Source organism: Panthera uncia, chromosome B4 (assembly GCF_023721935.1).
Source record: "Panthera uncia isolate 11264 chromosome B4, Puncia_PCG_1.0, whole genome shotgun sequence".
Classification (NCBI taxonomy): domain Eukaryota; kingdom Metazoa; phylum Chordata; class Mammalia; order Carnivora; family Felidae; genus Panthera; species Panthera uncia.
In genome coordinates, this window is record NC_064809.1 from 121,681,174 (window position 1) to 121,696,103 (window position 14,930).

At 44.5% G+C, this 14,930-nt stretch overlaps 1 protein-coding gene across 1 annotated transcript; it reads left to right on the forward strand.

The window, feature by feature from the left end:
- Positions 1 to 1,582: 1,582 nt before the first annotated feature.
- On the forward strand, positions 1,583 to 9,664 carry NOPCHAP1 (NOP protein chaperone 1). Its single transcript, XM_049626225.1, has 4 exons — positions 1,583 to 1,731; positions 3,562 to 3,648; positions 5,858 to 5,994; positions 7,959 to 9,664. Exons 1-4 carry the CDS (start codon positions 1,620 to 1,622, stop codon positions 8,175 to 8,177), a joined length of 555 nt encoding a protein of 184 aa, XP_049482182.1. The 5' UTR covers positions 1,583 to 1,619; the 3' UTR covers positions 8,178 to 9,664.
- The last annotated feature ends 5,266 nt before the right edge of the window (positions 9,665 to 14,930 follow it).

Genomic DNA, 14,930 nt, shown 5'->3' on the forward strand with positions numbered 1-14,930 from the left:
TATTAAAGTACTTCACATAAAGTATAAGATCCTTAATTTTAATGTTTACTATTTATTTATTCATCATCATTATTTTTTTTTTTTAAGTAAACTCTACCCCCGAGGTGGCTCTTGAACTCATGACTCCACGATCAAGAGTCACATGTTCTACCGACTGAGCCAGCCAGGTGCCCCTGAAATATGAGATCCTTACAACAGATTCACTACCTCCACTTTCTGTGCCATTCTTGTCATATGTATTTTAGTTCTACATTTTTTATAAACCCTATAATATATTTTTAAAATCTAAACAATGATCTTTTAGAGCTATTAAAGGTGAAAAAAAATGTTTTACATTTATTGTCATATTTTACAAAATGGCTTTTCTGGTTAACAACATCATTTCTAGGAGGGAGACTAAATTCTGCCAGTGCATCTTCTACTCTATCTTGGCTCTTGGCTAAATATGAATGTTTTCCATTTCTTTTTTTTTATTTTTTTTTATTTTTTTAATGTTTATTTATCCTTGAGAGAGAGAGAGAGACAGAGTGTGAGCTGGGGAAGAGACAGAGAAAGGGAGACACAGAATTCAAAGCAAGCTCCGGGCTCTGAGCTGCCAGCACAGAGCCCGACGCGGGGCTCGAACTCACAAGCAGTGAGATCACGACCTGAGTCAAAGTCTGATGCTTAACGGACTGAGCCACCCAGGCGCCCCTGAATGTCTTTATTTCTAAGCTATTGTTACAAAGAGCTCCATTAGTTTTATACAGCATTGTACCTATGGGCTGCTTCTGATCTCAGTCAACAATTCACAACAGAGATTTGAAGACATTTCTAAGGGCTAGAATACGGGTTTTACGGAGGTGAACCATCAATCAATGAAACAATTCACAATTATTCATTTGTTTAACTTCTCTCCGTTCATTCACTAAACATGGATTAATCATTAACTATGTGCCTGACTCCAAGTGAGGCACTGGAAATATAAAGAAAGAAAGGTGCTGTCCTTCCCTGAACAATCTCCAGAGTAGATTTTAAATAGAAAGAGAGTGAAGTCAGCTTTTAAACTACATCAATCAGTGTTTTCAGTGCCTGCTGTCATTTCTCCCATAATTTTTTGTGCCCTACATTTTAGAATTTGGTTGTAATATAATGTTAAGTTGTTATTATGATAACAATAAGGGGGAGTTGCTCAACGAACAGTTTCAGCTTTGCAAGATGAAAAATTCTAGAGATCTTGTGCATAAACATGTAAATACAGGTAACACTTCTGAACTGTCCACTTAAAAATGGTTAAGATGCTAAATTTTATGTTGCCTATGTTTTTTTTTTTTAACCACAATATAAAAATAAAAGAACGAGAAGGACAGCCCCATGGTGCGCTGTTGTCCGGATCGTTTGACTAAAATCAACTTTTGCCAGCTGTTTCATCCAGTGATGGGACCTCAGAAGCCCCAACCTTCCTTTTCCCACCACAGAAGTGGCCTCAGGGATCCGCCAGGTGTCGCCCTGGCCGCCGGCTGCCATAACCCCGCCCACTTCCTAGTTTCGTCCAATCGCGGCCTTGGCCCCGCCCCCTGCCCGAGCTTCTTTCCTGCATCCGGGTCTGGGTGGGCTGGCTCTCAAGTCTAGCGAGGGGCATGGAGGTACGCGAGGAGTCCCAGTCTGGAGCTTCTCCCTCTTCACCCCGGGACTGCTCGGGGATCTCGGTGTCTAAGGAACTGCTGACAGCGGGAAGCGGCGGCCGCGCAGGTGACGGGCGGGTGGCGTTGGCATGCAGTGCTCACGTGCGGCGGGGGGCGTGTGAGCCGGGGGGACAGGCTGACGGCCCCCTGCCCGAGCCCGGCACCCCCGAAGGGACGCCCAGGGGTGGCCACAGGGCTTCCGCGTGACCGCCACGGCACGGCTGGGGTTCGGAGGCCTCGGGGCGGCCACGCGGCCATGGGCCCAGAGAGGGTCTTAGGTTCTGCGGAGTAGTGGGCCCCCACCCTGCGGAGCGGCGCAGCAGGACACGTCCCCTAAGGGGGAGGGCTTGAGGAGGGCCTTAGGTCGGCTGTCCCGGGTCCCAGCAGCTGGCTGGTGGGGGGAGCAGGTGACTATTATGGATTAACCCCCGCACCCCCACCCCTTTGTGTTCTCAGAACCACCCCTTAGTGCCTTGCCTCTGTCTCGTAGAGGGACACTTGGTTCCAGGAAAGCTACATAGGATTGCAGACACCGTAGTGGAGTTTAAAAGCATGGATTCGAATCCCAACTCCACGCGTGATTAGCTGTGGAACTATAGGAAAGTTTACGTTCTGAACGCCCCAGTTTTCACATTTGGGAAATGGAGGTATTCTCAGTGAATATTAGCTTGAAGACATTCGGTGAGAACCCAGAGCATCCCAAAGTTATGATAAGAGCCAACGTTTAGGTAGTGCTTACTGTGACCCAGGAATTAATTAACTTGTTTAATCCTCACAAAAGCCTTGTGCAGAAGGTTCTGTTATCTCTATTTTATAAAGGTGAGAAACTGAGTCACCGTGTATCATACAGATAAGTAACTTGCTGGAGATCTCTTGGCTGGAAAGTGGCAAAATTAGGATTTGAATGCAGTCAGTCTAGCTCCAGACTGATGGGATTCGTTATGCTAATCCCATTGTTAGACCTAAAGTAGTAATCAAAGAATATTTGTTAAGCTCTGCTTTGGGGGTGAACAGGAGTTTTGTACTTAAGTGAAGAGGTTTTCCAGTTGCTGGAAACAGGGGGATCAAAGCCTTGAGTTTTGAAAAACTCAGGCCCTGTCCTCTGAACTCTGATGGGCTGAAGAGTTGTTTGATTTGGCAAGTAGTCGTGAGGGGGCCGAAAAAGTGTATGGGGGTGGTGGTGGGGCAACAAAAGGTTTTCAAAGGGCTCATTTGTCTAGGTTGGATATATTTTTTTTAATTTTCTTTTAATGTTTATTTACTTTTGAGAGAGAGAGAGACAGCGCGTGAGTTGGGGAGGGCCAGAGAGAGAGAGACAGAATCCGAAGGAGGCTCCAGGCTGTGAGCTGTCAGCCCAGAGCCCAACTCAGGGCTCAAACGCACGAACCAACCGTGAGGTCATGACCTGAGCTGAAGTCAGATGTTTAACCGATTGAACCACTCAGGCGCCCCTAGGTTGGACATGTTTAATGAAGGTCCACTAACAAAGGCAGGTGTGCTTTATAAATAAAGGAATGCTCCAAGAGGTTAAATAATTTGCCCAATATAACCACTTCTGGCTCCACTTAACTATTATTGTGTCTGTACTGCTTCCTCTGTCCCTTTGTTGCAGAAACTCATTTGTCACTGATGGATTTCTGATCCACACAGGTGCAGGTTAGTTTGCACTTAATGCTTAGCATCGGTGACACATACAGATGTATGAGACAGGCCTAAGGAAGGGCAGCTGGGTGTTTGTAAAGAGGTAAAATGTTGCAATGGAACTTGGAGGGCCTCTTTTTCTAAAAATGTCTTGGAGAATGTGGAATGTTCAAGACTTGAGAGTGGTCATGACAAGTTCGCTGACGGGCTTCTATTTCTTTATGCTCTTGTAAATTCAGTGTTGGTGTGCTTTCAGGTATATGGGACAGGTTACTCATCAACCCCAAGCCTAATTGCAGAAAAACTTCCACTCTTCAAACAGTTCGGATAGAGAGGAGTCCCTGTAAGTATCTTTCCCTCTCTTTCTTTTACCCCTTTCTCTCTCCACAACTCTCTGTGATGTTAAATTTTGCCCATGTAAGCAGTAGAGGTCCACAGGGAACCCCAGCTATTGGACCCAAGCTCTTTGTCGTCGCCCTGGGACTGCTCAGGGGGTTTGGTGTCTAAACGAGTTGCTCACGGTGTATTCATTCCATCTGTAGAGTTCCATTTGAGTCTTTTTTATGTTTCTCATTTCTTTCCTTGTGATTAATTGTGGGGCTTTGTATGTATATGGCCTGATTTCACCCTCTGGCAGCCCTATTTTACAATTAAAGGCCATTTCTTTTTCCCCCTTTCTAAAAAAACAATTTTTTAAATGTTTATTTATTTTTGAGAGACACAGGGAGAGAGAGCATGAGTGGGGGAGGAGTAGAGAGAGAGAGAGGGAGACGCAGAATCCAAATCAGGCTCCAGGCTCTGAGCTGTCAGCACAGAGCCCACTGTGGGCTGTGAGATCATGACCTGAGCTGAAGGCGGACACTCAACCGGCTGAGCCAGCCAGGCACTTCAATTCAAGGCCATTTCTTGACCTTTACCACCTTTTTCTTTTCATCTTCTGTACTCCAGACGTTTCAGTCATGTATTGTGTAGCTGTATCAGTGACTTAACAGGTTTTGAGAACTCATTATATGCACAGTTATGTGCTGGGCTTCTTTTGAGAGCTAACGACATTAGACATACCTTGCTTATTGATTCCCCTGTACTTAGGATAATACAGTTATTACCCCTGTTTTACAGATGAGTAAATTGAGGTTTTGTTTATTTATTTATTTTGAGAGAGAGAGAATGCTCGCGTGCATGCGTGGGGAAGGGGCAAAGAGAGAGAGAGGGACAGAATATCCTAAGCAGGCTCCATGCTGTCGGAACAGAGGCTGACTCGGGGCTCCATCCCACGAACTGTGAGATCATGACCTGAAATGAAATCAAGAGTTGAACATTTAACCAGTTGAGCCACCCAGGCACTCCTAAATTGAGGTATTGAATGGTTAAATTTAAATTTTTTGGGACACTTGTGGCTGCAGATGACTAAACTCCAACTCCTGATTGCCTTAAGCCAAAAAATCAGTTACGTTGACCAATTTTATTGTGGGACAGGGAGCAGTGATTTCAGGTACCTCTGCACCCAGGTGCTCGCTGTCATCCGGGGTCTCCTGCTCTAACTCTTAGCTCTGCTTCCCTAGGTGTTGGCTCACTCTAGAACAGGCCCTTCCTCACCATGGGGCAAGTTGCCCAGTTCATCAGCAGCTCAACCACTCATTTACTGACTCAGAAAGAAGGGCTCTCTTTCTCCACGGTTCGGGCTGAAGTTCCAGGGTGATCTCTTATGGGCCTGGCTAGGTCACAGTGTCACCGTCTATGGTATTACACCAAAGCATGGTGACCAATGTTGTGGAACATCTAGGCATGTATAGGGTAAGGCACAAGAGTGGCAAGGAATGACAGAGCTTAAAAGGAAGGTCAGGATTATGTTATCAGAAACAAGGGGAACATGTTGGGTAGGTGGAGACAACCACTACTTAGTTAACGTGCGGAAGGTAGTTCAGGTAGAAGGCGGAACTGGGACGCTGTGAATAGCCTCGTCAGCCTGAATGCAAAGCCTCAGAGCCTGGCTCGTTTAACTATTAAGTCATACTTTCTCCTTATGTAGTGACTATTGGTTGAATGCCAGCATTCTAGAAATGTGCAGTTCTGGGGATATATGAAAACACTAATAAACATTGAGAAATATTCGCTAACTTGTGTAGTCCTACTGCTTTAAGGATTCAGAAAAAGGTTAGAGGTTTTTAAAATGGAAGAAATTTGAGTTTTTTTTAAGTTATAACTGTTGTCTACTTTAAAAATAGATTTTTTTTTAACATTTTATTTTTGAGAGACAGAGTGAGACAGAGCATGAGCAGGGGAGGGGCAGAGAGAGGGGGGAATCCCAGAATCCAATGCAGGCTCCAGGCTCCGAGCTGTCACCACAGAGCCTGATGCGGGGCTCGAACCCACAGACCGGGAGATCATAACTTGAGCCGAAGTCGGATGCCCAGCAGAGCCAACTGAGCCACCCAGGTGCCCCTGATTACTTTTCAAGTCAGAAGTGTTTTATAGGAAATTCTGGATTTTAAAATTTGAAGTGTGGCCAAAGACTAACATAAATATTGATACACTCTATTTTCTCTCCTTAGTGTTGGACCAAGTACAGACCTTTCTCCCACAGATGGCTCAGGCAAATGAAAAGCTAAGAAAAGAAATGGCAGCCGCACCCCCTGGGCATTTCAATATTGAAGATATTGATGGGAGTCTTGGAAAAGTTATACAAATGGTAGCTATGCTTTGTTTTCATTTCATCAAGTATGAAATTTACCGGTATGCCCCGTCATCTACAAAAGAGAGGACTTTTCCATTTTAACTCCAAGTGTTATTTTCCTTCTTGCAAAGTCAGCTCATGCTTCCAGCACTGTGTGGGAACTCGGTCATTTTATGATTAGGGATCTTACAGACCAGTAAGCTTCCTTGGGTGGAGCTTAGAAATTTAGTAATAGAGAATCATAGGAGGGCTTTTACGGTCAAATATTACATTTGTTATCTTGAAGCATTAATTTACTAAGCGTCCTAGTGGATTTTTTTTTCCCATCCAAGGCCTGAAAGAAGTAATCACAGCCTGATTGATAGAAAATGCAAAAATGAATGTGTTTAATGCAATAACTGATTACCTAAGCCACATGCAAACTCCTCTCCATTTAGATTCACATCTTATTTCTGCCCCGGAGTTCCCTTTATAACACTTGTGTCTGGACAGAGCCGACACCGTTGTTGATGATAATATCCCATTCGGCAGCAGCTCTGCTCAGTGCTGCTTCCAGAATATTTCCCAGAGCCAGCCACTCTGTGCGACGGCTGCTGCCGCCGCCCTCGGTCCACGGAATCGTGGTCTCCGCCCTGGACTATCGCAGTGACTTCTCAACAGGCTCCCCTGCTTCTGCCCTTTCTTCCCTAGAATCTGTTCTTCACACTGTCTGGGGCTCACTTTCCCATCACGTTTCTGATGAATTCAGAGTCCTTCCAGGGCCCGTGTGAGCGGCCTCCAGCTCTCCATCTGACTTCCCTCCCTCCTGGCCCCCTCTTGCCTGCGCTCCCGTTCACGTCCTTGCTCCAGGCCTGTTCCCTCTGTGTGGAAGGCTCTTGCCCACATTTCTGCAGCTTAACTCCCTCTACCTGTCATCACTTGTCCCCTCAACAAGAGGCTTTTCCCAATGGCCCATGAGTACCTTATCCTATCCTACTTTACTTTTGTTCACTTTCACTGCTCCACACTGTGCTTTACATGTAGGTGTTCATTGTCTTTCTTTCCCAACTAGACCAGAGGTCAGCAAATATTTTGTGTAAAGGACCAGCTAGTAAATACTTTTGCTTCGTGGACCGTACTGTCTCTTTGTGACTGCTCATTTCTGCCGCTTTAGCATGAAAGCAGCTGTAGACGATTATGTCACGAATAGGCAGATTTTATCAATGTTACTTACGGACACTGAAATTTGAATATCATATAATTTTTATGTTTTATGAAATATTATTTTTTAATTTTTTTTCCCTACCACTGGGGGAAAAAAAAACATCCTTAGCCCATGAGCTAAACAAAAAACAGTTAGTGGGCTGGGTTTGGCCAACAGGCTACAACTTGCCGATCCCTGCTCAAAAACGTTAAGTTGCACAAAGGCAAGGATTTTGTTGCTGCTCTTGTGGAGTCTCTAGGACCTAGCGTGGTGCCTGGCTCATGTTAGTATTTGTTAATATTTGTGTTTTTTTTGTTTTGTTGGGGGTTTATGTCGTTGTTTTCTAGAGGGCACTCATGCGTGTGTGCATGAGCTGGGGAAGGTCAGAAGGAGAGAGAGAGACTCTCAAGTAGGCTCCATGCCCAGTGCAGAGCCCAAGACGGGACTCGAGCCTATGACTGTGAGGTCATGACCCGAGCCAAAATCAAGAGTGAGGCGGGCACTTAACTGACTGAGCCACCCAGGCACCTCGATTAATATTTGTTGAACGCCTATCGTTGAATGTGTTCAGGGTATATAGAATCGGGTCATGGGAGGATTTTTTAGACTTGTAGTAAATGTAAATCATTATGGTGGACTGTGGCAACTGAAAGAAAAAAAGTGCCATATTGCACTAAAAATATTTCTTGTCCTTTGTGCTTCAGTATTTGGGCCAAAAGTTGGTTCTTCCCAGGGTTGTTATCACAACTTTAGGCAATTGCCCTGGAATAAATTTCTCACGTGGTGCTTTTGGCAGGATGTGGCCTTGTTTGAGATGAATCAGTCCGATTCAAAAGAAGAGGACAGTTCGGAAGAGAGTTCGCAAGACAGCTCAGAGGACAGCTCAGACTCTGAGGAAGACGACACCGCCTCTTCAGAAGTCACCACAGACAACTTTAAACTTCCTCATTCAGAAGACGGAAAAGGCAAGATCGAGGTTTTGGACAGCCCTGCCAGTAAAAAAAGGAAAGAGTAAAATAAATGACCTTGGGAACAGGTGACATATGCCTGCTAATTCTGTGGAAAAAGAATGTGACTTGCTGGTTATTTTGCATTTCAGGTATCTGTGGTGCTTGTATGTGATATTAGATATTTTTTGTTTCTCAGAGAAACAGAAACTATCTTTTAAAGGCTGGAATAGTAGCATTTGGGGAATCTTCTAAGAGCAGACTGTATTTGATCTCATGCTAAAGAGATTCCCTTTAGAAAGCTTAGCTTGTCACTTGTATGGTGACAAGTGAATTTGCTGGCATTTTCTTTCTTCTGCATAGACTTCGGAAATATCAAACTTATTTTAAAGTAAAAATACAAATCCTTTGTTTTTGTTTGAAATTCATTCTCTTGAATAACCCAATATAGGTTTTTTGGGATATTATAAAATCAGATTTATTTATTACCATCACAGTGTGGGTTCAATAGGGGAGAATTTTTTTTTTTAAGAGAAAGAAATTTTTTATAAAGATAAGAATTATTTATATTCAGCTGCCCTCAGGCATATCTACTTTCATTAAAAAAAAAAAAAAAAACAACAAAAAACAAAAACCACAAAAGTCCTTTGCAGTTTGAGCTGGGAATCTGGTGCTGTGTGGTTTCATCATTGTTGGTGACTCTGCACCCTGAACTCAGTGCAGGTAGAATTTACTGGTTGGAAAAATTCATGATTTTTTTGTTTTTTGGGTTTTTTTGTTTTTCCTGTTTTTCCATAGGCAAATTTTTTTGTTTGAGCTATTAAAACTATTCTACACAGTTGCCCACAGTTTAAAACCTGTCAGATGTAGAAAATAGGGGCATCACAGAAAAAACAGGGTATGGGTCACAAAGAGCTATAAGCTATATATACAACTAGTTTTCCCCCTTTCAAAGGTCAAAATGATCCTATGGTGGCATCGCCTTTCTGCCTCATCCTTGACCTTATTCAATCTCAGATCTCATGGGACTGGCTTTGCTCAGGATATAGGCCTGAGAATTTAAAGGACTGTCTCCAAGTGGGCTAAGCTTGATGGCATTTGTGCCCTAGAGTTTCAGGTCTCGCTTTTAACTTTTAACTATTTGTTCCTACTCCTCACATCATTGTCTTGTAAATACTCTGAAGATGATTCTCAAGGTTCTTCCTGGTATTTCCCATTGGAAATTGGAACCAGCTCTTCTGGGCTGTGTCTCACTAAATGTACGAAGAGACGAACGGATCTGGAAATGAGACTCCTCAGCTAGAAAGGTTATTGTGCTATATTCTGTAGCACCAAACACAACAGTGACGGATTACTGGTGTAAATATTTAAAGATTGTCTCCTGCCGGCTAATATATTATGCTACATCGTGGAAAGAATTGCATTTGTCTGGTTCACTACTTAGCATGGTGCATGGTACAGAATAGGCATGAATAATGTTACCAAATCAATGGATGGATGAGGGCATATGGGAAATTTTAAGCCATGCAAGGCTGCTCCTGGCAGGGGGATATGAAGGTGTCCTTCATGAAGGGGATGTGAAGGAAATACAGCTTCACAGCAGAAATATGCCGAGTGATCAGTGAGAGACCAGTCAGTCTAGAAATACATGCTAGTGTGTAGAATGTGAATATTCCCTCCTGCCATGGCTGTCTCGTGTATTACAGCGAGCCTCCCTATACAGTGAGGGAAGTCAACTAAACTCAGGTCCTCTGGACATGCTCATGACATAGTAGAAAAAAGAAAACCATGAAAATTTAATTTATGATAAAGATGTCATTTTAAGTGAGTGTAAACTGGGTGAATTATTTAGTGTACAATGTCAGAACCGGCTGTTTCAAAAAAGGTTAGATCTTAGCCTCACACTGTGTGCTAAGATAAATTATATGTGGATTAAAGATTTGAATAGAAATAAAATTATAAGGGTTCCATACTAAAATATGGGTGAATATTTAATAGTGAAATAGTTTTTATTTCTTTTTTCAGGAAGCAGGAGTCAAAACCTTTTTGTTTCTGTTTTTGTTTTTTCTTAAGCAGAACGTCAAAGTCTGAAATCACAAAGGAAAAGAGCAGAAAACTCATCCACATAAATACTAAAAACCAGGAGGTAGTAAAGACATTTTAAAGGCAAGGGGCAAATTGGGGAAAATATTTGCAATATAAGAAAGAGTGAGCATCAATCTATAAAGGGCTCTTACAAAATAGAAAAAGGACTAATACCTTAATAACAAAAAGGCCAAAGTACATAAAGAATTCACAGAAAAAAAGAATGTTTCAAGCCACATATCAAAAAACAAAAAAAAAAAAAACACAGAGAAACCAAGATTGTATTCTTCACTTTCCAAATCAGCAGATGGGACAATAATAGGTAATAATACTTCCTGAGCCCTTTCTGTGTCACCCACTAGCGTGTTTCATACTCCAGTCACCACCACTCGAGTATATACAAAAACGTATTTGAGGGGCGCCTGGGTGGCGCAGTCGGTTAAGCGTCCGACTTCAGCCAGGTCACGATCTCGCGGTCCGTGAGTTCGAGCCCCACGTCAGGCTCTGGGCTGATGGCTGGGAGCCTGGAGCCTGTTTCCGATTCTGTGTCTCCCTCTCTCTCTGCCCCTCCCCCGTTCATGCTCTGTCTCTCTCTGTCCCAAAAATAAAAAATAAAAAACGTTGGAAAAAAAAAAAAAAAAACGTATTTGAGTTGCACGTTTAACATCCGTGCACTTTGCCGTATGCATGTTATCCCTTAATTAAAAAGCCGTTTTGTTTGTCAGCAGTTTGCCTTTCAGTCTATTGGAAAGTAAATCACTGTTGGGCTTTGGTTGGTCCGACCTGTGCTCTGTCTGCCAGACGCTAGTGTGAGATGTGGCAGCCGTTCGGGCAGTGTTTCTATTGCTGCTAAGGCTGGTGAGATGGTCTCCCCGTGCTTGGAATACCATCCCTCTGTGGCTCTGGACAGTTACAAATGTGAAAATCAGCTGTGATGGCCTTTGAAGCAGAAATTTCATTCTGAACGGATCTCCCACCTACTCTCACAGTATTTTAATTGTCCATGAAATATGGTACTTCTAAGGAATGCCTGCCTTACAAAGTAGCTCGTGGATTTATGGTTCCCGTATCCACTACTCTGGTAGGGAAAGACCGGAGAAGTTGGGTCTTATTTTCACTTGTATTTCCCTCAGTGCCTAGCATAGGGCCTTTCACTTGATGGAAATGTACAGTAAATGTTCATTAAACTACCCTTTTTCTCTTTCTGTAAGTAAAGTAATTCATCTATGCTTAAGACGAATAGCATCGTGGTTCTCGATCCAGAAGAAACAAGACAGGGTAAATAGGACTGGTGGATTTTCCAAAGAGTTTAACGCTGGAATTTTTGTGGTTGGCTCCCCACTGCCCGGTCGTGGGAAACCGTTGCCCGCGACTGGTTTGGAAATGAGCACGTGACACGGACCTGCCCAATGAGCAAAGCCGTGTTAGTAAACTTTTGGAAAAGAAAGTATTTCTCCTCCCGAAAAAGGAGGCACATAAAGAAGTGAGAGGACTGGGTATTTTACGACTGGATAGGATTCCTGAGAGTCCTGTCTGGTGTCCACAAACTCTTGAGCCTGTACATCAAGCACTGCAAGGGAAACAAAGGACGTCACGGACTCACTGCATTAAATAACTGCAGATGGAACTATCGCTAGGTTTTGTTTTGTGACACAGTTTCCTAATTGTGGAAAAAAAAAAACACCACCACCTTAGGAGCTCATTCTGCTTACGTCCACTTCACAGATGAGGAAAGTGACCCGGAGCTGCGACGTATCTTTCCTAAGGCCTCCTAGTAGATAACTGTTAGAGCAGGTTTAGTTCAGCCTGTCGCACCTGGCCACTGTGGGCCCCGTAGTCCTCTGCCACAAGCACAGACTCCAAAGCTATCCGGACCAGACCTCAGCCCGGCCACTTCCCTCTCTTTCCCCATCTGCAACATGGGGGTAACGGTCCCCTTATGGGGTTTTGCCAAGAAATGAATGCGTTGACACACAGCACGTGTTTAGAACAGTGCTCAGAAAATGTGAGGTATTATGATGCTATAGGAATAATGCACAGTGGTGGCAAGAATGTGGGGGAAACTGTTAGGAACTTATCCTAACCAACAGATTTGTTCATAAATTTCTGCGTGAGATTTATTGCAAATTTTAAAATAGCAAAAACCAACCATGTCCAACATGTGTCTAAGTGTCCACCAACGGAGAACAAGTGAATTAAAGCCACTCAACATGTGAAGAAGCATGTTTATTGACACAGAAAGATGAAAAAAAAAGCAGGTAACAAAGTTATGTGCCATATTATACTAATTCTGTAAAATATATTTTCATGGAAAAAGTCTGACACAGTCTCAATTATCCGTGGTTATTTCTGTGTGGGAAGTTTATGGTTGAATCTTCCCTTGCCGTGTGATGTAATTTTACATAGTTAGGTATTGTTTAATCATTTAAAAAATCCACTTGGGTATCATTTGCATTAACAGTGATGATAATCACCCCCCCATCCACCACGTCTCATTTAGTCTTCTAATGGTCTCCTTTAGTCCGGGTCGCCTTCGACAGCTTCTACTTCCCTGGAGGGCAGGCATAGGGGATCCAGTCTGGTTTTGCAGCCTGTTTCTAGCCACTTCCACAACAGCTCTTGCGGATGGCGACCAATGTTTGGTGTTTGCTGCTGTGCCCTACGCAGGCCCTGATTCCGGCTTTGGCATGAAGAGCCATCCAGCTTGGTTGAGACCAGCAACTTCACTGCTTCGAGTACCTGTTCTACCAGTGAATAGCTGTGTGATTTGGGCAGGTTACTTAACCTCTTTCACTTGAAGGCAAATATTTACTGAGCTCCTTCCTTCTATGTATTCGGCACTGCAGATGCCGCATGGAACAAAAGAAGCACCTGTTTGTGAAGCTCACATTCTAAGGGGGAGAGATTGATGGTAAATAAATGCATGCCAGGCTGTGATAAGTGCTACGAAAAGAAGGCAGGATAAGAAGAATAGTGACAGGGCAGATGAGGTATGAGTGTGAGGACGGACACATGTGCTAGAAGATCCATCTCTAGTGAGATGGGATTGGAGGTGAGACATGAAGTGAGGCAGTCAGCCAGGAGGTTGTACGTCAGCAAAGAGAGTTGCAGGAAAAGGCAGTCGTGTGCCGGCACTGGCTTCCGCTTGCTCTGACTGCACGCATCTCTGTAGCTTGAAATCAGCTTTGATGAGAGCATTTATACACAGAAGTTAGCCAATGCTCCGAGAATTTCCCCGGAGGACCATTGGGTAAATATGTGCCAGCACACCACCGGGAGGAGGAACGGTAAGTGCAAGGGCCCTGGGGCAAGAGCTTGATTCGCTTCAGGAACGAACGTCAAGGCAGCTGGGGTGACTAGACAGAACAGGAGGAAAATTCATAGGAGATGAAGTCAGAGGTGGCAAGGAGCAAGATGGATAGGACTTCGCAGGCCCCAGTGAGTACACTGGACTTGATTCTATTCGAATCGCAAGGTTTGGGCGGAGGAGTGACAGCATCTGATTTAGACTCAGAGCAGTTACACAAGGAGGCATGAGGAAGACCAGCTGCGGGACCTGAGCAGTCACCAGCATCCGCGATGAGGACGGCTCGGTAGCCGTGGAGCCAGTAAGAAGAGAACCTCGACGGACTCATTTTTCTCAGACGCGAAGATTAAATCAGATAGCATTTACAAAGTGCTTAGTGCCGCGTGTGGCCCACAGGAGGCCCTCCATAAATGACAGCTGCAGTTTCCGTGGCCGAAAGTAAAGGCCAATCCTGGGGGTGGGGAAGGGGTGCTCATACCTAGCTAGGGTGGCAGATGGTTTCAGCACCAAGGGTAAGCACTGTGTTCCTCACAAGGGAGAGCACAGCGGAGAGACCCTTAAACCGAGCTGGGGGTAGGAAGGCGCAGAGGGTGCGTGAGCAAAGGGGGACTGCTTTAGCAAAGGCGTGTGGAAGAGGATTAGAAGGGCCTAGAGTGTCCACACCTCCCCACGCAGGTGACAGATCACAGCTTTATCCTTCAGTTTAGCCAAATCATGATCTGAAAGAATAGTGATAATCTTTAAAAGGTTTTTTGGGGGGCGCCTGGGTGGCTCAGTCGGTTGAGCGTCCGACTTCGGCTCAGGTCATGATCTCGCGGTCTGTGACTTCAGTCCTGCGTCAGGCTCTGTGCTGGCAGCTCAGAGCCTGGAGCCTGCTTCGGATTCTGTGTCTCCCTCTCTGCCCCTCCCCCGCTCATGCTCTGTCTCTCTCTCTCTCTCTCTGTCAAAAATAAATCAACGTTAAAAAGATTTAAGTTTTTTTTTTTTTAAGTAATCTCTATGCCCAACGTGGGGCTCGAACTCACAAGACCCTGAGATCAAGAGCCGCACCCTCTACCTACAGAGCCAGCCAGGGGTCCGGAAGAGTGATAATCTAATTATTCCCTGTGTTAATTAAATCGCCTGGTAGGCTGTGGGTCATTCTGTTCCAGTTCGAATTCACTGGAATTCCATGCAGGCTTTGATTCTGATCAGCAGTCAGATATCAAAACAAGCCGGTAGGAACTTTAGCACCCGCTGTGGCAGAAGGCTTTGCGCATCTCTCCAAGCACGGGCTGGAGGAGATCTGCGCATCCCTTGAAGATATTTGCAGGGCTGTGCGTGGGAATTTGGGCGGTAGAAGTAGGACAGAGGGGGTCCACAGCTTTTATCAGATTCTCAAAGAGGTGTGTGGCCCAAAGAAGATTAAAAACACTGCTACTGAGATTAA

Bases quoted from the DNA above. Each gene is read 5' to 3' on its own strand.
- NOPCHAP1 (XM_049626225.1), top strand. From the start codon at position 1,620: ATGGAGGTACGCGAGGAGTCCCAGTCTGGAGCTTCTCCCTCTTCACCC. The intron at 1,732-3,561 runs GTGACGGGCGGG...GTGTGCTTTCAG, and splicing joins GGGAAGCGGCGGCCGCGCAG to GTATATGGGACAGGTTACTC. The intron at 3,649-5,857 runs GTAAGTATCTTT...TTCTCTCCTTAG, and splicing joins TCGGATAGAGAGGAGTCCCT to TGTTGGACCAAGTACAGACC.